Source organism: Culicoides brevitarsis, chromosome 2, assembly GCF_036172545.1.
Source record: "Culicoides brevitarsis isolate CSIRO-B50_1 chromosome 2, AGI_CSIRO_Cbre_v1, whole genome shotgun sequence".
Lineage (NCBI taxonomy): Eukaryota > Metazoa > Arthropoda > Insecta > Diptera > Ceratopogonidae > Culicoides > Culicoides brevitarsis.
Window position 1 is genome coordinate 15,730,375 of NC_087086.1, and position 25,056 is coordinate 15,755,430.

Here is a 25,056-nt window from a genome sequence, read left to right on the forward strand (position 1 = left end):
AAATTCGGGAGACATAAATATTTTGGTAATTAGTTTTAAGGCGTTGACATCCTTCTAGAGGTGTCTCGGTGACAAACATGAGATGGAGTAATTACTTGGGTACGTTGTCCTTTATTGTTTGGAATTTAATTTATTTAATTGGAATTGGTCATTAAAATATTTTTTTTACAACAAAAAATTATTTTATTGATTTTTAATTTTTTTTAAATTAAAAAAAATATTTTAATTAATTATTTTTTTGATTTAAAAAAGTTTAATAATTTTTTTTACTTTATTTTTGAATTTAAATTATTTTTTAAAAATTATTTTAAATTTATATTATTATTTAATTAATTATTTATTTTTAATTATATTTTTTTTCTAATTTTCACAGGAACAAACAATCAAAAGGGAATTCGGCCCAAATTCATGAAATTCATCAACAACAACAACAAAACATTCCGCGATCATCACAGCGAAAATTTCTAATTTCACACAATTAAATAAATTATTTGAAATAATAGCAAACAATAAATAATAATTAACATCAAAAGTGATAGAAGAAAAATACATAGCGCACGATATGGCAACCAACGCGCGCGCTGATGATAAAAATAAATTGCAGTGAGCTGCGATGTTTGGAAATTTCACGAATAAAGTGTGTTTCTTTCTTTGCAGTTCGAGTTCGAGCAAAAGAGGAAACATTTTGTGTCGACATCTAACGTGCACGCAGCAAAAAAATGAGAATTTTAGTGACGACTTTTACTTATATAAATATCGCATCAAGAAAGCGAGCGAGTAACTTTGGCATGTTGTATGGCCTCTCTTATATAAAAGTTTGCCTCGCATACGGAGTAACGACGCTTAGATGATTTTGTTTTTAAAATAAATTATTAATAATAATGCTTCTGCGAGCGAAGAATTTTTCAGTGCGAGCGAATCTTAATTACTAATGAGCTTGTTGCTCAATACACTTCGAGAACTGACACAATCATTAGCAAAGTATTCGACATTCGAGGTGTCGTTGTGCTTGTATAACCTTTTTGTGCAAAATTCTCTGTATTTATAAAATAATAAATAAGCGTCGTTCGTAGCGGAATTTTGCAAAATAAACAGAAACAAAACACAACCACGTCATAATAATCAATTCGAAATAATTATAAACAGAAAAGTTTTTTTATTTTTCGTTTTTCGTCGACTGTAGTTTCCTGTGTCACTCGACGACGCTCGGTATCACCACGCGAAACACACGAAAACGAGAATTTGAGTGATGATGTCGCTTTATTGATTTTGATTCGTTCGCTTCGTTCCGTTTTGTAATCAAAGAGCAAACAAACTTACCCAGCATTTTCAGCCGTTGCAATAGACATATGACTTTCATCTGCAAGCGGCAAGGGCAAGTGACCCTGAGATGTTGCCGTGGGAGCAGCGGATTGCTCCGTGGTTGCTGAAACGCCAGCCACCTGTAACGAGAGAATAAAAGAGGCGGATTAGAAACAGGAAAAAAAAGAGACAATTGAAATAAGGCCGATACAATTTTTAAAAATGTTTTGGAGTTCTTCTTAAAATTTCTCAAGAAGAATATTTAACATAAAATATTTAAAAAAAATGTTTGATTTCATTTAAGATATTGTAAAAAAAATTGAAAATTTCGTTAAAACTCAGCAGTTATTTAATTTAATTTATTTTTTTATTTTTTCAAATTTTTTAATGAAAATTTTAAATTTTTTAAAGAAAAATATTAATTTAAAAAATTGTTGCACAAAAATATTATTTTTTTAGAATTTCCATAAAAATGTCCTTTTTAAAATTTAAAAAATTAAATTATTTCTATTGATTGAATTAATTAATTTTTATAGAATTTTTTAAAATTTTTGTACAAAATTTTTAATAATTAATAGTTTATTTAATTAATAAATTTAAATTAATTAAAAAATTAATTTTATTTAGTTTTTAAAATTTTATTTTATAAATTTTATAATAATTATTTTTATTAATTTATGATCATTTTTAAAAAAAAAAATAAACATTTTCACTAAAAGTTTTGATAAAATAAGAACTTTTGAATCGATTTTAATGAAAATTTTGATAATTTTTATAAATAATTGGCAAAAGTTGTGCAAAAAATTGAAAATTTTTGTACATTTAAGAAATTTTTTAACAAATTTTATTCTAATTATTTCCGAAAAAAATTAAGTATGAGGAAATTCAAAACATTTTAAATAATTGTATCAACCTAAAATGCCTTGTTTATTAAAAGTCTAGTCATAACTAGCATAGTTGGGTGTGATATGTGACGTAAAACAAACAAAATAGAAGTAGAAAGAGCTCGAGACAATCACATTGCTTACATAAGTTCTAAACACACAACTGCTTAAAATTTCAAACACGACATTTCTTTTCGATATTAAATCAATATAATAATGTGCTATCAGATTGTCAAATTATTTGTTGTAGCTAAATAAATGCTAATAGACGTTTCCCGCACAACGAAGATTTCTTTTTTTTTTTGCTTCAAAGTAAACTAAATCCAATCTTCATAATTCGGGAAATGTATTATTATTTATTTATAACATCCGAGACACATTCACGTCTCTTTGTGGATTTAATTTTATTTTATTCATATTTTTTTTTTCGCATCTTTGGGAATTTAAAGCTGCTGGGTATTAAAAGATAAATCTCGCAAAAAAAAATTGCAAATTTTCGGCTATTTATTTCTTGGAACGGTTCTATAACAACGCTAATTTTATTTCATTTTACGATTATTTTTACAAGATAATATTATCCGTAAGATACCAATTTTCTACCTCTTCTCCGAGCAGAAAAATTAAAGCCTTTCGTGAGGTTGTTACTTAATTTACTCGAGATCCATCTAATAAATAGTTAATAGACATAATAACAACAAATATCGAAATGAGAGCCGCGAGCAACATTAAAGTAGATTTTATTCGCTCATGAAATTTAAAAAAAAAATCGCTTAAATGAAGTCATTTCCTGTGGGTTTGCGTTTTATTAATGATTGTCTTAAATAAAAAGATCGGCTGTTTGGGTGGAGATTTGAACACTTTTTTTTTGTGATCCTTTTTGTCTAGCATTTGGTGAGGTAATTGGTGTATAAATGCGGTTTATGGAATATAATCTAAAAAGGTTTTGTTGTAAAAATATGTTTTTTTTTTGTGATTTTCCGTCTGATGATTTTATTTTTATTTATTTTTATTTTTTGAAGCAAAATTTTGGGATGAACGTTTTTGACGTTCAAATAAGTTTGGTTTGGTTTGACCAGAATTTTTTTTATTCAATTTTTTTTTATTTTTTGGATTTAAATTAATTAGTGATTGTTTATTTACTTTATTTAATATATTAACAAAAATATTTATGAATTATTGTAAATTAATTCAGGCATTAATTAATAATAATGATCGAGAATAATTTGAATATCCACCTACATTTTTTATTTAAATTTTCAGTAGCAATTTGGTAGGGTTAAATTTTACTCAAAAATTAATTTTTAATTAATTAATTAATTTTTATTATTAAAAATTATTTAAAAAAATTATTATTAAAATTAATTGATTTGAATAAATTTTTAAAAAATTAATTATTTTAATATTAATTAATTTTATTTAATTATTTAAAATTAATTTAGATGAAAAATTTTCTTTTTTTTTTAAATTTAATTTAATTTTTGTTGAATTAAAAAAAAATCATAACTTTTATCAAAATTCGTTTGAAAGTCATAATTTTTTTATTTTAAAATTTTCACTAAAAAAAATTTCATTTTAAAAAAGAAAAAATATTCATTTGAATAATTTTAAAAATTAAATTAAGTTAAATAAAAATAAATAAATTATTTATTGAATAAAAATTATTTTTTTAAAAAATTTTTATTTTAATTTTGAAGGAATTATTTTTTGAGAAAATTTTATTTAATTTTTATTTTCGTTGTCAGAATCAAAAATATAAATTAGAAATAATTTTTAAGCTTCCAAAATTCCAAATTTTCTTATTAAAAAATCAAAAATGACCAAAAATTTTTTTTTATATTAAAATAAATCAAAAATATCCTTTTTATGTAAAAAAAAATTGTCTTTAATAAATTCATCCAAAATTCTACTCGTCCCAAAAAAAAAAATAATCGAAGAAAAACCCAATTTACTTATTTCCGTTCAATGATGTATTTTTAATGGCAAAACATTTCCAACGCATAGCTGTTTCAATGATTAGTTTTTCTGTTTATTTATTTATTTTATCTACCTGTTCCACACAACCTGACACAGAATCTCGCTGAATGAAAAAACAGTTTTCTTCTTCGCATAATCATTATACAGTTACACCAGCCAGCAGCAGCTATAACAGTTATGCCATGAGCTCGTATGGAGATGATGACGACGACGACGACACACACGCAACATCATGATGATCAGCAACATCACTAGTTACATAGAGCGAGATATGTTTCTCTTTTGAAAACTTTGCTTTTTCTTCTCTACAATAATAATAAAAATATTGGTATTTCTTGCATCATCATACATATGTGTGACAGCTCTGACGACGGTTAACCGGTTCCTTTTATATACGTTCGATTGGCAATTCGTGCATGTTTGTAGCAGAAAGGCAGAAAAAAGCATCAAAAGACACACAAATAATAATAGATATGATAAACATATAAAGAAACGGGTAAACTGGTGTATTTTTTTCTTCTTCTTCTTTTCTCTCGTGCATCCAGTTTCGGGCCCGTTGTCATGCTCTGTTGACCTAATTTTTCTAGGAACGAGATGAAATTAGTGTCTCGGAATTCGTCCTCTCGATAAAAATGCCAAAAACTTGACAGACATTTTTCATAATTTGTCTTCGAATCGGGCGAGTTATTCAAAAATCCACAAATAATTGATGTTTGTGTGGAAGAAACATAAAAAGGAACAGCTTTTAGCATTTTTTTCCTCGATATCGAGCACGATTGTCTTTTATGTAGATAAGATCCATTAATTAACGATGACGTTAAAAAAATTTTTTTTAGACACTTAGTTGAGTCAGATCCAGAAAATTATCTCATAACGAAAAAAAAAAGATAAAAATTTCTTGGAAATCTCGCAAAAACCGAGACCGATGACCAAAGGAACGAACGAGTGATTGATAGGTGACTGGTTAAAATTGATGATAAGCTTTTAAGAATGTTTGTGTGTGTGTCCAAAAGGAAATAAAATACACACAAAAGTAATACTAATAATAATAAATATTAATAATATTCAAGCTCACGTAATACCGTCGACCGTTTTACTCGCGTTCATCGTCGAATTGTTGTGTAAATCAAAAAAGTCTCGCAGTTCAGATATTATGTGGTTATGAGCTTATATAAATATGATTAAAAATGATATTTATTTGGTCGTGACTTTTTGATGGTTTTTTATCGAAAAAAAAAATAAATATGAAAAAAAAATTAATACAGAAAAAATGATTGTCTTTTTTTTTGCAGCGAAGGCCATTTTTCGTAAGAATTTGCAGATTAATCAAGGAGGTGAACGGAAATTCCGTTTGAATGACATTTTTCTGTCAATTTAATTGATTTTAAAACTAGTTTTTGACCAAGTAATATAATTAAGTGAAAAATTTTAATTTTGACAATGAAAATTTTATTTTAGGGTTGAACAACTCTTGATTGTTTCAAATTTCTTCCAATTGGATTATTTTTAATTTTAATTTAAGTTCAATTTAAAAAAAAAAATTAAGAATTTTTAAATTTTAAGTTAAGAAATAACTTAAATTATTAAATTAAGATAAAAAATTTAAAAATATATTTTTTAAAGTTTAAAACGAACTAAATTTTAATCTAAAATTTGAAATTTCTTCAATCCATACATATTTTGTTACGCTATAGCTCAAGTTCTGCTTCACGAATCTCTTTTGGGAATTTCATAATTTGTTCCTTTTGACTGACAGAAGGTTTTAGTACACAAAAATTGAAAAAATTGTGAAAAACGTCAAGGAAAATCAAGAATGGAAGAAAATTCTTAAATATGACGCGTAATATTCATTGCATACCTCACAGAAGCATAAAACTGAATTGAATTGAAATAAAATCGAATTTAATGATAAATTTTACAAGTTCTGTGTAAATTTTTCTTTTAAAATTTAACGTAAAAATTGGAAAAAAATTTTACTAAAAAAATTTAAAAAAAAATTCTTTGATCTTGAAAACATTAAATAAGAAGAATGTAGAAAATCAAGTGGTTAAAAATTACAATTTTAATTAAAAATTAAATTAAATTAATAATTTTTATAATTAATAAACATGTTTAAAAAATGAATATTTTTTGAACAAAATTCAACATCACAAATTTTCTGATTTTGGAGCTCGAGAAATCGTTAATTATGAATTATTTTAAATTAAACACCTTTTGAATTTCTCTTATTTTTTTTTTATTTTTTTTTTTAAGAAATTAAGAAACTAAAAGGTGTTTAATTTAAAATAATTCAAAATTCAACATTTTTCAAAAAAAAAAAAAAAATAGAAAAAGGAAGAAATAATTATTTTTAAACTACTTTTAATGGAAATTATTACATTTTTTCTCAAAATTTTGATATTTGGAGCTCAAAAAATCTATTCACAATGATTTTATTGGGTACAAAACATCTTGTTGATTCCTTATATTCGTAAAAACACATTTATTTACGATTAGTTTCGATCTTTTACTTTTTTCGACCCATCATCAGGTAACAGAGAATCTCTTTTTTATTCAAAATTAATAATAATTTATTAACTCAATTTTTAATATTCCAAAATTTGAACAATTTCTTACAGTTTATCAACTCATTTTTTGAATTTTCTCAAATAAATTCCCGGGCGAAAAGGATAAATCGCACAATTTAAGTGAAATTTGTATGGCAATTGTGCGGTTTATCCTGGAATTAATTACGATGAAATTGAAATAATTTCACATTTTTATGCTGTCCTAAATTACAAACAAAATGAAATATTTTTTCCCATCACTCCGGCCTTTTCATCAGAAATTACGAGATACATTCCCTTCCCCATATCATAAAATCCAATAAAATATGCAACTAGAGTACTAGATTCGAGAGAATTTCTTTATGCAATAAATCTTGTGTGTCAGTTCCGTGTCAGTGTTCGTCTCTACTTCTAGCGAAAAGCTAGAACGACATCTCAAATGCATCACAATCGCCTCCTTTGTTTGTTCGGTAACGTTGTTGCATGCGGAGTGAAATTACATGACATGCCTCGAGAATCAGTCGCAACTCTAACTGAGCAAGCGAGAGAGAGCGAGAGTGTGAAGAAAATGCTGACACACTAAGGAAGTGTCATTGGCCACGACTGTTTTTCATTAAATTGTATTACAAAGTGACAAAAAGGATCTCAACTTACTCGTAACAATTTTTTTTCGTCAGCGTCAATGAAAAAAAAAATAAGTACTTTATATTTTGCAAACAATGTTCGTTTTTATTATTAAATTATACTAAATACCCCGTCTATGTTTACTTTACATTGTAAGTAAACTTTGCTCGACACTTAGGAATTTTTTTTGAAAATTATTTCAAGAAAAGATCGCTTTTAAGAAAAAAACAAACAAAAAAATAATAAAAAAAAAATTTATAAAAAAAAAATAAATTTGGTAGCTTGATAGATTCGTCAGAGTGTCTCTCTGTCTAGTACACGTCTATCTTTATCGCCGCTGATGAATGAACGGAATGAACACTCTCAGTTTTTTTCTCGTCTTCTTCGCTCACTCAACACGAAGCTACGTCACAATTTTGTTTTTATTTTCATAATCATCGTTCACGACGACGAGCGAAACTGTTCTCTCTCAACATGAACTTGGTTACGCGAACGCTACAAACACATACAAGCGAAAAAAAAACAAAATAAAAGGCACTACGAGAGTAGCGTAGCCTACAAACAAAAATTACGCAGTAATATTTTTAATATTTTTTTTTGCCATATCAGCTGCCAAATTTGAAAAATATTTGAAACAACGAGCTTTTTGTTGCTTGTTTTAATTTTTTTTTTCTTTCTATCTTTTTATTTTTCTATGCCGCGGTGCGCGCTTGTTTTGTTTTAATTCACACACAAAAAAAAGTTTAACCATCATGAATTAACAATTAGGCACATCAAGGTTGAGACCATTGAAGAACAACATTAAAACATACATAATATGGGCTAATCAAGGACTTGTTCCCTGAAATGACATGAGTTTAGAATTTTTAATGAAGTTTAATTGAAAATTATTTTTTTCGAAAAAAATTTAAAAATTTCTTTTGAAAAAAAATAAAATATTTTTTTTTTAATTTTTAATATTTTAAAATAAAAATAAATTTAATTAAATTATTTAGGTATTTAAAAATAATTTTTTTAAATTAATTGATTTTTTTTTAATTTTTACTAAAAAAAAAAATAAAATAAAATAATTTAAGTAAAAAAAATTAAAAAAAAAAAAAATTTAAATAAAAATTAAATATTTTAAATAAAAAAATAATTAATTAATTTTTTAAAATAAATTTTCATACAAAATTTCATGATTTTTTTTAGGTAAAAAACTTTAAAAAAATTAAAGAAAACTAAATAAATTTATTTTAAACAGTTAAAAAATTGACAAATGTCTGTCATTCAGTCTCACACATAAAAATTTATTTATTACCGCAATCATGATAATAACCATAATAATAAAAATAATGCGTTTTACATTGATTTACATCAATTTTTTTTTTCAACACAAAACTTTGCGTCGTCATTATCTAGTCGGATTTTTCCTTCTCGACAAACGCAAAAGCCAAATCTAAACAACAACTGAACCATGCCATAAACTGAATTGCCAAAAAAAAAAACACAAGGTGATGTAACAACAAGTGGGCATATAATTTTTTTCGTTTCTTTTTTGCTTGATTTCTGCCCAGAGAGTACAAAATATTTAATAAAAGTAAATACTTCTTGTCTTGCTCGGGCTCGGTAGTGAAAACTATGCGGACTACTTACGAGCGAAACGAAATTTTGAACGTAGGTACACGAGTCAATAGAAATTCAATAGAGAAAGACCGGATTTTTTTACAACAACAACCATGAAACTGGCAAACCAAGTTTAATAATAGCCAAAAAATAAAATAAAAAAAAAAGGTTTTGCAACAATTCATTCGGAATGAAAGTGAATTTTGTTTGTCTTGTCAATTAAAGTTTTGGGGAATAGTTTTCCTATGAAATTCAATTGAAAGTTTGTTTGGCATGTAGTTGTGGCAGAAAGAAAGGGATGAAAAGTTTTTAATTTTTATTGAAAGGTCAGAGGATAAGATTTTAAATTTTTATTTCAAATTCCATGATTTTTTAATAATTTCCGAATAAATTTTAATGATTTTAAACGCAGACAGGTATCAATTGCGGAAACTTTTATTTTCCTGTTAAAATAATAATAATATTTCATTATTAAAGTTTTTTAATGATTCAGATTTTATTTTTTTTTTTTTTTGAAATATTTTTCTGATTTTTTTAATTATTAATAAAAAAGTTTTTTTTATAATTTTATAAAATTCTCTAATCAAGCAAAAAAAATGGAATACCAAAATGGAATAAAATTATTAAAAATAAACTAATAATTAAATTAATAATTTAAAAAAATCAGAAAAATATTTAAAAAAAATAAAAAAAATCTGAATCATTAAAAAATATAATTATTATAAAATTTAAAGCAAAATAATAAATTATTATTTTTATAAAAATATTAATATTCTTTATTATTTTATATTTTTTTTTTCAACCAGAAGTGATTGATTTAATAAAATTTTAACAAAAAATATTTGAGTTTTTTCTTTTAAATACAATTTATAATAAATTCAAATTATATAAAAAAAAAATTAAAAAATAAATAAATAAAACATTATAAATTTTTATATCATAAAAATTAAATAAATTTAAAATTAATTAAATTTTATTTAAAAATTTGTTTAATTCTAATTCTTAAAAATAAAAAAAATCATAATAATATTTAAAAAAAATATTTAAATATTCTATAATCAATTTTCCGAAATTGTACAGAAATTTATTTAAAATTAATAATTAATTTTTTTAAAAAAAATTAAAAAACTTTAAAAATCAAGCAAAAATGTTAAAATTCAGCTTTAAATTAATTTTCATTTCATTTAAAAAAAAAATTTTTTTAAATGTATTGTTAAGACAAATGACACAAATTACCAATCTAGCAACTCTTTCTTTATCACAGAAAGCACTAATGAAGCTTCATGTAACCAAGACACCGACGATGAAAGTGAATTCAAGTGACCTGAATGAGTTTTCTGATTTATGATACTTTACAATAATATCATTTAATTAGTGATAGATAACTAAAAGTATCGATTCCCGTTAGTTACATTTCACGTTCTAATGCTTTCTGCAAAATAATATCAATTATCGCAACTTCTCATTAAAAGGAGCATTATGTAAGAAGGAATTACACTTAAAATTCAAATTATGCACACAAAGAAAATCTTGCAATATTCTCAAATAATAAATAAATCATTGAAACACAAATTAATTTGTCTCCCTTCCAGCATCAAGGATATTAATTTACATATCACAACTTTGCATCACATTATTCCCATTTAATATGTGTCAATTCACACAAAGATATCACACACAGAAAGCAATCGGAAAATTCCAGGAAAATTGTCTGGTAGCTAACAGTAAAAAAAACACAACAAAAAACAATATGCAAATCACTCCGGGACTTAATTTAATTGAAAATGCAGCATCAACATTGTTTAATGCAATTTTATCCCTTTTTTGCATGTAAAAATATTATGTTTTCATGAGAATAAAAAAAATACTAACCAAATCAAGGGAAATATCTCCCCAAATTTTGAATCGAGTAATCCTGATTTTGGTTTAAGAAAAATTTCACAATTTATTTTTTTTTCTCACTTTTTAATTATTTTTCACTTTTAATTAATTTTTTGATGCTTTTCATCATTTTTTTTCTCACCATAAATTTTTATTTAATTTTTTGTGCCGTTGTATTTTTTTGCTTTATATTTATTTATCCAAAAAAATGTCTGTTGATAATTTCCAGGTAATCATTAAATATTTTTTTTCAGCTACTTTTTTGTACTGAAATTCTCACTAATTTTTTTTTGTATTGAATCATCAAAAAAAGGGTAATTGCCAAACGTAATTTTCCTCTGAGAAGGAAATTTTCAAGTATCAATTAATTTCAAGTAAGGGTTTCGTTGGAAATTTTATTTAAATGAAAATAAAAAAAAATCACTTTGAGTGTGGGCACATTAAATTGCACATGAGAATTTTTTTATTCTTATTTTTTTTATTATATTTCTTTGTAGATTAGTTGTTATTTTTGCCACGAACACGACGTTTTATTAATTTGATTTATGGCGATATTGTTGTAATTTTCGCAATATTTTTTTCCTTCCTTCACGTTTAATTCATCAAACACAAAATAAAATATTAATAATCAAAATATTTCTCAAAAATACACATTTCCGTGCGGTACAGAAGGATTTCGTGTCGTGTGTGTTTCTACACAAATAAAAAAAAAATATTTTAATCACGAAAAATCCGAAGTTGATTATTTTTGAGGAATTTTCACTTTTTTTTCTGTCGGAATATTTTCCGTTTGAAACCGTTTTTTAATTATTTTGCAGCAGAATTTTCTCACTTTTATTTCGCGAAAAGAAAAAAATTATTTTTTTTTTGATGAAAAAATGTCTACAACATTCTAAAGACCGAATATGTATGTCTTATTTCATGCCCAACATATATGTGTATAATTCCATCGATACGCGAGAGCGACACATACACAGCGATTTTGTTGTTGTTTTTTTTTTCTTCTTCTTTTGGTTCTCTCCGACTCGACTCCGACAACGTCGTCGTTGTCATCGACAATAATGTCTCTGTTGCTGCCAGCTCACAAAAACTACGCGAAAAAAAAAGTTAACAACAGACGGGCAGTTGTTCGATTTTTGCTAGTGAACGGTTCGGAGCTCTGTACTATACTGAAACCGAGTGAAGCACTTTGGAAAAGGAGAAGTAAAAACCAACACATGTGCAGTGTTCGTGTCGTGTAACGTGTCGTATTGTGAATGAAAATGAATGAATGAACGCAAAAAATCCACTCTCAGTGCTTTGTCAGTGTAGTTGTGCGGAGCTATATAGGCCGAAGTGGATTCATGTATCAATGTCACTTTCCTCAGAACAGGCACAAACACTAAGGCGCGCAACTTGTATTTGTGTCTGTAGCGATTCGGAGGCATTGAAACACTGAAAGATAGGAACCATGAAGGCTTTTCAAGCAGAATTTGACCTAATTTAGAAACTTTTGCAATGGTTCGGATTTTGTTTCTTGATTTTCATGGGAAAAAAAATTATTTTCTTGCTAAAAAAATTAAATTTCATAAAAAATCTTTAATTTTTTTTTAAACAATTTTTTTTAGTTGAAAATTCTTTAATTTTTAAAAAATAATTTTTTTCCGTTCCGAAATCTTCAATTTATAGAAAAAAAAATTTTTTTTTGTTAAAAAATCTTCAATAAAAAAAAAATTAAAAAAAAACAGTTAAGAAGTTTAATTTTTAAATAAAGGATCTATAAAAAGCAATTTTTCCAATAAATCTAAAAAAATCGTGAATTAACGTAAAACACAAAAAAAAATATTTTTAATTTTTTTTTTAATTATTTATACAAACTTTTTGAATTGTATTGAAATTTTCAGAAAAAATAATTTTTTTTGAAGAAAATTTTTCTAATAATCCTAAAATAACGGAAATTAAATCAAATTTTAAAAGAAATTTATTTTTTTTTATTTCCAATAAATCTAAAAATCGTAAAATAACGGAAATTGTTTAAAAATAATTATTTTGACAAATTTTTTGAATTAACTTGAAAAGAGAAATTAATTTTTTTAAAAATTTTTTAATAAATCTAAAAATCGTGAAATAACGGAAAAATATTTTTATTTATTTTTTTTTTTTTAATAAAAATAATTATTTTGGCAAACTTATTTTTTTAAACTAAGTCATACAAATACCAAAAAAATTAGTAAAATAAATAGTTTGCTTATCAATTAGAGCCATTATCAGTCCCGTTAGCATCTCAACAACTCAATTCTCGCTCAAAAAAAAAAAATGATTCAGAACGCAAACAAAAGGCCCTTCCCCAAAAACGACCCCAAAACCTTCAAGCAAAACAAAAACTTTCACACACATTCGCTCTTCCTACCTAATTCAGCGCACACCAGGCACACACACCGCCGTACGCCGTACATGCAAAATGTTTACGTCATCTGTTATTTCTCAACACACAAAGGCCGCCGCACGCACACATTCGCACCCGAAAAATCATTCATTTTTATAACATTATTATTATATTATTATACAACAACCAGACGAGACTAATAATTTTTTTTTGTGTACAAAAAAGCAGGCAAATTTCGTTCATTTTGCTCGTGGTCGTGATTGTGTAAGATAGCGGTTCAACACAAATACATCGCAGGACCTTTGTATGGGTGCCCTTAAATGAAATAATGTTGGAGTTTCGCTGTGTGCCGGAATGTTCTTCTCTGTTTTTCGCAGGTAACGTACTCAGACGCACACAAACGCGAACAAAAAAATAGTCAAATGAATAAAATTTTATTGTTCTTATTATGGTGTAATATGAAATTTCATTCATTTTGACGACAACGATGACAAAAAAAATCACGAAATTTTTATTTTTATGTTTTGATTTTTTTATTTGACAATTTTATAATAATAATCCTGTTGCTTCATCGACGAAATTTTTGCCAAAAAATACGATGGGAGTAAAAAGTAACTTTGGGCTTGTAACCAGTAGTAACAATGTAACAATAATAATCAAAATACGTAATCAAAACATACCTTCCCTATGCTGTGCTGTGGTGACTTGACGTAGCAAGTTAAATTTAGAGAAAGGTGCGTATACTGAAACGTGATGCAATATTTAATCGAAATGAAAAAAAAATTGTGATCTAATGTTTTTCGGAAGTCCGTGCAGATTCACGTGAATAGGAAAAAGTTAAACGGATTAAGCAATTTTGCTATTTTTTGAAAATTAATTAATTTTAAGCTTAGATTTTTTTATTGAACTATTTAAAGTAAAAAAAATTTGATTTTCGAAGGTTTTTTATAAAAACTAAATGACCCGTAGACTTCGATCTACCCATAAAAATTTATTTTGGTTTTGAAAACTGAAATTAGCACTCAAAAACTGTTCAAAATTTAATTTTCAGAAAAAATTTAGAAAATTTGAACCCTTATAAGTTAAGTTATGCAATGAACTTTACACGCAATATTTGGGAATTTCTCTTAAGTTTTCACGAATTTTTCTATAAATTGTTTTAAAAAATTCATGTTCCAAAACCTCCTCATAGCTTAGCTAGATACGAATTAAAAACCCCTGAAAAATTTCTTAAAGCAGAATTCGACTTATAGCGTTTCAAGTCCAATTGTAAAGTCCATACAAATTTTGTAACGCTATAACTCAAGAATTGTTTCACGAATCTCTTTGGGGTTTTCTATAATTTATTCCTATTGATCAAGAGTAAGTTTTGCATCATAAAAAATTCAGAAAAATCATAGAGAACTAAGAAAAATTTCTAAATATGGTATGCGAAATTCATTGCATACCTTTTTAAGTACAAATAAGTACCAATTTTAATTATTTTACGATAAACAAACAAAAAATATCTTTTTGAGGTAGAATGAAGTCTATTAGTTACATTTTATTATTTTATATTAATTCAGGTCGGATATAGATTTTTTAAAATATTTATTTTTTAAATGTTTCAGTAACTTATTTACCATCAAGGATATTTAAAAAAAATTGAAAAATTTGAATTAAAATTAAATAATTTTCTAAGTAAAAATATATTTTTTTATGAAAATTTAAATTTCTTCTTAAGGTTTTTAACTAAAATTTAACCCCGATAGGTCTAAAATCTGAAAAAAATTCAGCAGTCTAATTGAAAGTCTTAGGAGGTAAAATTCACCTTTAAAAAAATCTTTTACGTATTTTTTTCGACTCATCGAATGCATCAAAACTCGCCTTGAATCAAAAGCAGATGAAAAATCACTTCGCATTATGGCAATAATTTACATCAAATTTAAATTTATACACCGATATTTTTCATCTCGCTGCTCGTCGTCTCATTCCTCCAAACTCAAACTCCTCAAAGAGCAAGAGTATAGACGACACAGCAAGAAAATTCTAGGTAGGTCACACGCAAACCGGCAAAAAAAGCAGGTAAAAATGTGAATAACCAAATTTCGCAATAATAACAATAATAACCAAGAAAGCGAATCACATACCGAACAAAAAATTGCACATATCATATGATTAACATGTGTAGCGGCAGCAAAACTAACACAATCACACTTGCTGCATGCATGCCGAGAAAAATTGTCTCACATATGTTCGATGTCTCACACAACACACATTATTAATAAAAATAATAATAATAGAGTTTATCCGTGAGCAAATGTAAAAATAGTAAGACAAGTATAGTCTTCTGCTGCAAAATAACAATGAAAAATAAGATCATGGCATGTACGACGAGAAGACCGGTTGAAAGAGGTGTATCGTCGTCGTCGTCGTCGTCGCGAATGATTTTTCTGAACGTGTATTAGTGAATAAAATACCCAAACATGTGATGTGTGCCAATATCGTTGTGTTCGTCTCAGCAAAAAAAAAAAAACAAGAGTGAATGTTGTTGTTATGTCAAAGCTATTGTCTAACAAACATTTTAGATAGACGAATATGTATAAAAATATTTTTTCGGTGTTGTCTCTCTCGTGTGTTTCATGCAGAAAAACGACCAAAAGTTGACTGACAATGCGTATAAACCTCGCTCTACATGTAAGAAGAAGAAAAGGAAAAAAAAAATATTTATTATTCCTTTTTGTTGTTGTTATTTTGTTTTTCCTTGTCGTTTTAATGTTATTTTTATTTGGTGAATACATAATATATTTTTAATTTACGCAATGATGCGTTTTAATTACAAGACAGGAAATTGTACGTGTTGTAGACCTGAAGACGAGCTGATGTCGATGATGAAGTGGCAAAACACAAAAAATATACAAAAAGATGTGCGAATTTTTGTACTTCTAGCAGGTGTGACAAAAAATGTGTAAAAAGAGTGGAAATACACAATAGAATAGACGAAGGCAAGACAAGACAAGTCTCGCAAGGTAAGTTTCGTTTAATAAATTTAAAAAAAAATTGTAGATTAGAAAAAATTAAATAAAATTTCGTAAGCTTGTAATTTTTCATAAAATAATTTTTTGTAATTTTTTTTTTAATTTTAATCAACATTTTTAATTTATTTACAATTTAATTTTCAATATTTTTATTTTAAATTTTATATTTTTAATTTAAAAAATATTTTATATAAATTAAATAATTTATTTAAAATTTATTGAATATTTTTAAATTTTATTATTTTACTTAATTAGGTAAATAATATTAAAATTTAATTTTTTTTAATTAATTGATTTATTTAATTTTTATTTAAATTATTTAATTTAAAATTACCTTTATTATTATTTTTGAAAAATTTCAATTATTAAATTTATTAGAAATTTGTATTTTTTACTACAAATACTTCGTTATTTATTTCTAGATTTTTTTTGTAATCCTGTTATTCAATTTCATAAGATCGCGGATTAAGGAAGTGAACAAAAGAATGTATTGAATAAAAAATATACAAAAATGGTAATTATCTAGCTATTAATAGAACAAAATGATCTGGATTTAATTTTTTCTACATAATTTCCCATATTTTTTATTTTTGTTTTGATGAAATTTTCAGAAAAATGTTCGTCGAAAAGCTGATTAGAGTCAGATTAGAAGAATTGTGTTAGTTGAAGAGGTCCAAATGGTACTTTTTCATAACATTTTCTTGAACTGAAGTGATTTGTAGGATTTGGTAAGATAATTCCAATTAGAGTTTGGCTACAAAAAGGTAAATAGTAATTTTTTTTCAAAATTATCTGAATTTTTGAAAAAAAAACTCGAGTCAAGAAAAAATTTAAGAATTGCTTCTTGAAATAAAAATATTAAATGTAAAAAATTGCTATGAAAGTTCTAAGTTTTCAGTAGTTCTGAGAAAATTTTGTCTTATTAGAATGCAAAAATCGACATAAAGAACAAAAATTATTCCCAATGTGAAGAAAATTCATCAACTGAAGGACAAAATATTCAAAAATTAATTAATATTTCAATGTCCCTTTGACATGAAAAGCAATTTCTATTAAATAACTTTCCTATTTTAAAATTTTTCGCAATAAATTTCGAATAAAGACCCTTCCAGCCGCAAATGAAAGTCCTTAAATTCCGTAAATTTCCAGTTCCTAAGTATTTCTAATGAATTGTGTATGCTTAAAGGAAAATTTGTCTCACAGCACGATAAAAAGCTTTTCTGCATGTGTTTAGGAATTTGCTTTTAGTGAGGCGACATGAGTCCTGATGCTTATTGCATGCAAGAATAATCATCAGTGGACACACATTCTAAGCAATATGGAGACTATTCCTGCTCTATTTCAATGAAAATTAGATTTCCTTTCTTTCTTTCCTTGTATTTATTATTTTTTTTTTTTTTGCTACACACTTGGAATAATTTCTATTCTCTGTATGTTTTTTTTTCATTATAATTTATTATTTTTCTATGTAAAACCCCTCAGATACTTGCTTCATCAAGTCGGCTTATCAAGAGACATTTTCAGGGTGAGTTTTTGCCATAAAAGAATGATTTGAGCGCATTTTATGTTCTCGTAAAATCAAAAAGTTTGTAGGAAAAATTCATTTCTGGTGAAAAAACGAGACTTTGACGCAATTTTCCTTGGAAACGTTCGATTCCGTCACTGAACGCCGAACGTCAATCTACTATTTAATCAACACACGATGTACATTTGCAAAAAAATAAACACAAACAACAACAACAAAAACTAAGATATCGACTGCCTAGAGAGATAACAACGTTAATCCATTTATCCCCATACTTTTATGTATGTTATTATTTTCTTTCCGAAGCAATGAATTATACTCATTCAATCTTCGCTGGTCTCGTTTCGTCTAAATAACTAAATAACGTCCCTTGGATAAACAAATACTGTCACACACACTTGCTGCCGCACACAGACACGAGATTTGAAATTTCACGAGAGCAGCAGATATTTGGATGTGTTGTGAGACATTTAATGAGACAACGCACATCACAACAAACGCGCGATGATTATTAAGTAATGTTGACTCTATTAGAATATGAATGAAATAAACAAAAAAAAAATGTTTGATGAAATCATTCGAAAGTGATTGAGTAATATTTCTTTTTTTTTCGTTGCTAGTTTCCGTAGGTCGTCTGACGACATCGAAATTGACGCCTTGTGATATTAATTAATCGCGGTGCTAATTTTTTTGTGGATATTTGGGGCAATTATCGAGTGCGAGACAGAGTCAAGGAAGTTCAGAAAAATGTGTTAAGAATGGTTCATGAGGAATTCTCAAATTTCTCTGTGTTGAATTTGTGGTTCAAATTTCATTTCAAGATCTAAAAGGTTCATTTCGAGATCTAAAAGGTTCATTTCGAGATCTAAAAAGTTCATTTCGAGATCTAAAAGGTTCATTTCAAGATCTAAAAGGTTCATTTCGAGATCTAAAAGGTTCATTTCAAGATCTAAAAATTTCACGAGATTAGCAAGATTCATTTGATGTGTTGATTTCTAAAACGTTCATTTCAGATCTAAAACAATTTCATTTCGAGATCTTAAAAAAAAGGTTTCAAGATCTAAAAGGTTCCATTTCGAGATTGAAAAGGTTCTTTCGAGAATTCATTTCAAATCTAAACAAAAAAAAAATTCATTTCAATGAAATCATTCGAAAGTGATCTAAAATTTCTTTTTTCATTTCGAGATCTAAAAGTAGGTTCATTTCAAGATCTAGAGATCTAAAAATTTCATTTCCGTAGGTTCTGACGACATCGAATTGACGCCTTGTGATATTAATTAATCGCGGTGCTAATTTTTTTGTGGAATTTGGGGCATTTCGAGATCTAAAAAGTCAAGGAAGTTTCAAAGAATGGTTCATAGAGGAATTCATTTCAAGATCTCTTGTTTCAAGGTTCATTTCGAGATCTAAAAAGTTCATTTCATGATCTAAAAAGTTCATTTCGAGATCTAAGAATTCATTTCAAGATCTAAAAGGTTCATTTCGAGATCTAAAAAGTTCATTTCGAGATCTAAAAAGTTCATTTCAAGATCTAGTAGGTTCATTTCAAGATCTAAAAGGTTCATTTCAAGATCTAAAAGGTTCATTTCGAGATCTAAAAAATTCATTTTGAGATCTAAAAAATTCATTTTAAAACAAAATTACTCATTTCAGGATATAAAGAGCCAAAAATATCCAAACAAAAGAAAAATATTCACAAATTCACTCTTTGCCATTGAAAAATTTTTCGCAACTCAAAACGAAGGTAGGTGAGTAGCCGCAGCCACATCGGTTTCACACTTAGCAACATCTTGCAAATATTTCGAGAAATGTTCACATTTTTTTCCAGCGCTGTACTTTTTTTCCCTTGATTACAACTTTTTCAATTTTCCACTTTAAGCAAACAAATTTCCGCAAATTAAGTTGACTCTGGAAAAAAATTCTCATGAACGCAAAAACAAATTAAGACTTGATCCCAAAGCAATGCGCGCAATATTTTCGTATCAATTTCAGTCCTTGGAGTTTTCTCTTTTCATTAACGTGCTAACTGTGTGACAGCAGTCAGCAACTACAATCGACCACGAAACACCTAACACAGTAGCAGCAGAAAATCCACTTTTTTAACACAAAAACCACAATCCTATTTATTTATCGTGTTATGATAAAATGCAAACTTTCGCGAATGAACCTTGTTATCAAAACAAAATTCATTTTTTTTCCTTTGTTTTCGTTGACTTTGTTGATGTAATTGCATTTTTCTGACTTTTTTTTCCAGCCAACTAACTTACAACTTCCAACCAACACTTTTTTTTTCATTCATTTTACTTTAAAACGTAATAAATGTACAATTCATCAAGCGACCGACCAGACCAATGTAGCTCAGTATTCATGCCTTTTTATAGTGCGAGACGAGGAAAAAAAATACAGCGACCTTAAATTCGTATGGCGTGTATATTCGCATGCAAATACTACAACGTAACAACCGATGTCGAGCTCGACTACGAAACAACAACAACTACGTCGACGACGAAGGATGTCGATCTTTTTTTCCTTTTTGCTCAGCTGTGAAAGTACGAAAGATTCGACTGAAAATCCCACAGAAAAAATTTGTTTCTGTTGAAGACAAATTTTTCGTGATATTTGATTAATTTCCTAATTTTGGCGCCAAAATTTTGAAAAAAAAAAAATAATAAAAAATTTGAAGCTTAATTGAAAATCATTCCAAATATAAAATAAATCGTTGAAAAGAGCAAAATTTTTGACTTATATTTTGTCAGAAATTTTTCTCATTTTCCAACGATTTATTTAATGCATTTTTGGAATGATCTTTAATTTTTCTTCAAATTTTTTAAAATTTTTAATTAAAAAAAAATTAAATAAAATTAATTTTAAAAGACAAAATTAATTAAATCCATTTTTATTATTTATTTGATTTTAATTAATTTGATTTAATTAATTAATTAATTTTTAATTTAAATTAAATCAATTAAAATCAAATATTTTTTTTAATTTGGCGCCACAAATTGGTAATATGATCAAACAATACGAAAAATATGTTTTCAAAAAAAAAAAAAAAAAATTGTGGGATTTTCAGTCGAATCTTTCGTATTTTCATAGTTAAGCAAAAAAATTACTTTGCTCGATTTCAGTTGGATGAAATGAAAAATACATTTTTTTCTCAAAATGAGAAAGAAAAACAATGATTTTTTTGTGTGTGTGCGTTTCAAAGTGCATTTGAATCTGGCATCTGTAGTTTTTCATTCAACAGGCACGTTCATTAAACATTGAGAATTTTCCATATTCTGGGATAATTTTTTTTCTCTTCGTCTCTCTTGTTTGCATAGCTCGTAATATTTTTTTTTCCAATGAAAATGTTGTCCAAGTATTTATGAGGCTTTTAGAAAAATCATATTGTTTTTCAGCGAATTCAATGTCAGGCTTCGTATTTTTTAATGATATTTTATTTTACTACTTAGTTGTCCTCTCAAAAGCATTCCTTTGTTTTTGTCATCTTAAAGAGTCTTTAGTTTCATTGTTATTCATATTGCCACCTGCCTTAAGGGGGTTTAAATAATTTTCGCACTGTTCGCTATTTTTATTCATTTATTTTGGATACGAACACCTTCGCATCGCTCCATTCCGGTCTAAAGTTTTATTTTTCTCTCTGTTTAGAATTTTGTAATTATAATTAAGCGATTTTTTTTTCTCGCTTCGAAGAAGAAAACATTTTTTTTCAGCATTTTAAAGTTCTCGTGCATTTCTCAAAAGTTCAACTCGCAACTTTTCCTCTCGGTGCTACGAACAAAATGCGTCAAATTCACATTGATAAGCAACGACGACACGTGTAATGTAATGTAATGCTTAACCGCATACATTTTCAGCGATGCCATGATTAAAACATTAGATTTTTTTTATTGTTTGCGACGTCCGAGAAGACAACGACGCGATGATGAATGTTACAAAATAACACTTTTTAAGTGGGACATTTGTCTTTGTTTTAATGTAAAAATGTAGATGAGATTTTATTTTTTTGGTAGTTTAGATGATGAAAAAAAAAAGTAAATGGATTTGTGAGAAGTTGTTGTTGAGCTGGAAACTGGAAATAAAAGAAGACCACAATAAAAATATTTTTTTGCAAATTAAAATTTTTTTGTGAGATTTTAAAAAAATTGCGGATTTTTTGAACAGCACAAAGCTGACTTTTAAAAATTTTCGAGGCAAATAAAATTTTAAAAAAATTAAATTTTAAGATGAATTGTATAGAATGAAAAAAAAATAAAAATAAATTGAAAAAAAAAAATATTTACGAATAAATTTTAAATTATTTTATGGAATTGCCTGGTTGTTTTTAATAAGAATAAATTTTATATTTAATTAATTTTTTTTATTTTTCTTTAATTAAATTTTTTAATGATTTTTAAAATAAAATTTTCTTGATTTAAAAAAAAATGTAAAAAATGTTTACTTTTTAGACATTTTTTGTCAAATTATAATTTTATATTTAAGAATTTCTTTAAAAAAAAATTTTTAAACTTTTTTAATAAAATTACAGAAAATTTAAAAACTTTAATATTTAAATGATTTTTAACATGAATGGTTTTAATTAAATTTTTTTGGATTTTTAGGAAATTCTCATATTTATTTTAATAATTATAAGAAAATGTCCAAAATATTTCTAAAAAAAAATTATTTCTTTAAATATTTTTTTTATGTATAGAATATATATATTAAATAAAAATTAAATTAAATTAAAAATAAAATTTATTAAAAAAAAAACTTTTTTCCAGTAATTTTTTTTCGAACTTAAAAAAAATTTAATTTTTTTTTTACAAAAATTACCAAAAAATTTAAAACTTTGATATTCAAATGAAATAAAAAAAACCTGAATCTAAAAATAAAAAAACTTTCCATCAAAATTCAAAATAAAATTTCTAAAATGCAAAACTGACGTAAGGAAGTCCATCTTGAGTGATTATGTAAAACAAAAATATTTAAAGTTCTTTTTTTTTTAAAGAAAAACATCAAAAGAAAAACAAGAGAAAAAAATTCTTGAGGCTTTTTTTTGCAATAAAACAAACACCTTATTTGAATGAAAAGTGAATGATCTGAAAGATTGATGCACAATCTCCTCCCACTTTTCCAATAAGACATTTATTTATTCAGCTAACGGGCTAGACGAGCAAACGATAGAGAGTGAGAGAAAGAGAGAACGCACAAAATAAATAGCTAGCAAAACAGTCGACAACAATTTTAACCTCTTTTTTTCGGCAAAAGTCCTTGAACCTGACTCACTTAATTTCGCATGTAAGTAAAATAATAATAATAAGTGGAACACTAACAGAGCAAACTCACGGCGACGACTAACAAGCGGAGAAACAAGAACAACAAAAATATGTACAACACCTGGTGCCTCTTCTTCTCTTCTCTTGTATTTCTTGTCTCTTGCACTATATTTATAAACTTTTTATCTATCTAACTTTTTTTTTCATTTTTAATAAATAATTATTTTATTAAATTGTAGGCATGCACACAGAAACGGAGCGACGAAAGACGACGACGACAACGACACATTAAAGGACATTTAACACGAAAATTAATTTTGTTCTTAATTAATTCATTCACGCATAGCGATCCCACGTTTAATTGCGACGAGAACAAGCAGCGGCAAGTATCATCATCTCCTATAAATAATAAAAATTTATTAAAAAATATAATTATTATTAATTTTTTTTGCAGGAACATTTTTCATGATACATGACCGATATTATTGCAACTTCCATGTGCTACAAACGCAACTCTACGCGAAAGAAGGCAAAAATGACTGCCATAAATAATAGAAAGCGAAAACCCGAGAGCCATACGAGTCTGTGTATGTGTGCAGAAATTTTATTTTATTTTTTTTCGCATGTGAAATTTTAAATTTGAGCATTTTGCACGGTCCCGTGCTGCATTCGAAACGCGCTCAAGTCCCAAAGTTGACGCTCAAGTTACTCGGAATAACTTTGCGATGCGAAAAAAATCATGATCATCATCAAAATTCAATGGTAAATGTACTCTAAATTTAAATGAATTTTATTTGGATGGAAGGTTGCACAATATGATGAATTTATTTGCTTCTTTGTACATGTATTTTGTATTTTTTTCGTACTTTTTCTATGTAGAGAGAGACATTCATCGGCATGGCATGTAGCAGTCGAGTGTAAGTTAGTGTTATAAAAATGTGATTTAGTGTGCGAGAGTCTAGTGACTCGGATTAAAATACATTTGTCGGTACCTACGTGTGGTTTGAATGTGAAGTTTATCGTTTGTGATGGTGATATTTTACTCTAACAAACAAATAGTTGTTCCGAAATGTTTTTTTCTCGTGTTATATCACGAGTGGAGTCGCTTTGTCGGAAGAAATTCTTCCATTTTTAGCCTCAAAATTGATTTTTTCTAAATTTTTGAATAAATTTCAGTAAAAAATGGTCCTGCCTAATACAAACACAACAAATTCCGGTGCAACTCACACTCACGAAACATAACAAAATCCATCCGACTATGAATGAATTTGACTCTAAATTAAATAAAATCGAATATATTTTCATTTCATCTTCAAACAACGACAACGACGACGACAAATAACATGAATTGATAGTAGATGCAGCCAGGCAGGAGAAGATAAAGATGAAAAAGTTAGGTAATAATCAAATACGCATAAATTACTGCTTACCTTAATTGTGGCCCATAAACTAGTCTAAGAAGAAAATTTCCACTCGGCTCACGGATTCACTGAAAAACTTCAACTTAAGATCTCAATTATTATTTTTTATGGATTCCCATGGACTTTTTCTTATGGGATTTCAATTTTCTTTACTTTCAAATGGGACTTTTTTTTCTTGTTATGTCGTACTTGTGATTTGTACTTTTTTTTAGATTTTAATTTCTTCTTTTTTTTTTGTTGTGGTAAATATTTTTAGATTTTTATCTCTAGTTAAATTTTCTCCGACTCTTTTTTTTTGTTGAATTATGTACACAGATATATATTATAAATTTATTTATTTCAAGGTCCCATAAAAACAAATGTAATTTAATGCACTTATTTTTCAATTTGTTGTCTTATAAAATTTTTCACTTTAATCCGTCGTTTTTAAAGTTGCGTTTTTGCACAGTTATGAGGTAAATTTATGTTTTTGCACTCGATTTTTCCGTTTTAAAAAACAATATTTATACTTTTTTTGTGTTTTTAATATATTTTTCTTTGCCTTTGAGAAAAGTGATCTGTTCGCCGTCAGTGAGAGGCATTTGACTGGATTTCCCGTTAATGGGGGGATGTGGGGCATTTTCAGATATTAAAGTTTGACAACGTAAAATA

At 26.7% G+C, this 25,056-nt stretch overlaps 1 protein-coding gene across 1 annotated transcript in view; it reads right to left on the minus strand.

The window, feature by feature from the left end:
• Window positions 1-11,019, minus strand: part of LOC134830270 (nuclear receptor coactivator 3) — a 42,685-nt gene extending 31,666 nt beyond the window's left edge. The window contains exons 1-2 of the mRNA XM_063843691.1: window positions 10,808-11,019; window positions 1,321-1,442 (exon numbers count right to left, since the gene is read on the minus strand). Coding sequence (XP_063699761.1) covers window positions 1,321-1,349 — 29 coding nt within the window. The 5' untranslated portion in view covers window positions 1,350-1,442; window positions 10,808-11,019. The remainder of the gene's footprint in view (window positions 1-1,320; window positions 1,443-10,807) is intronic.
• Window positions 11,020-25,056: the final 14,037 nt, after the last annotated feature.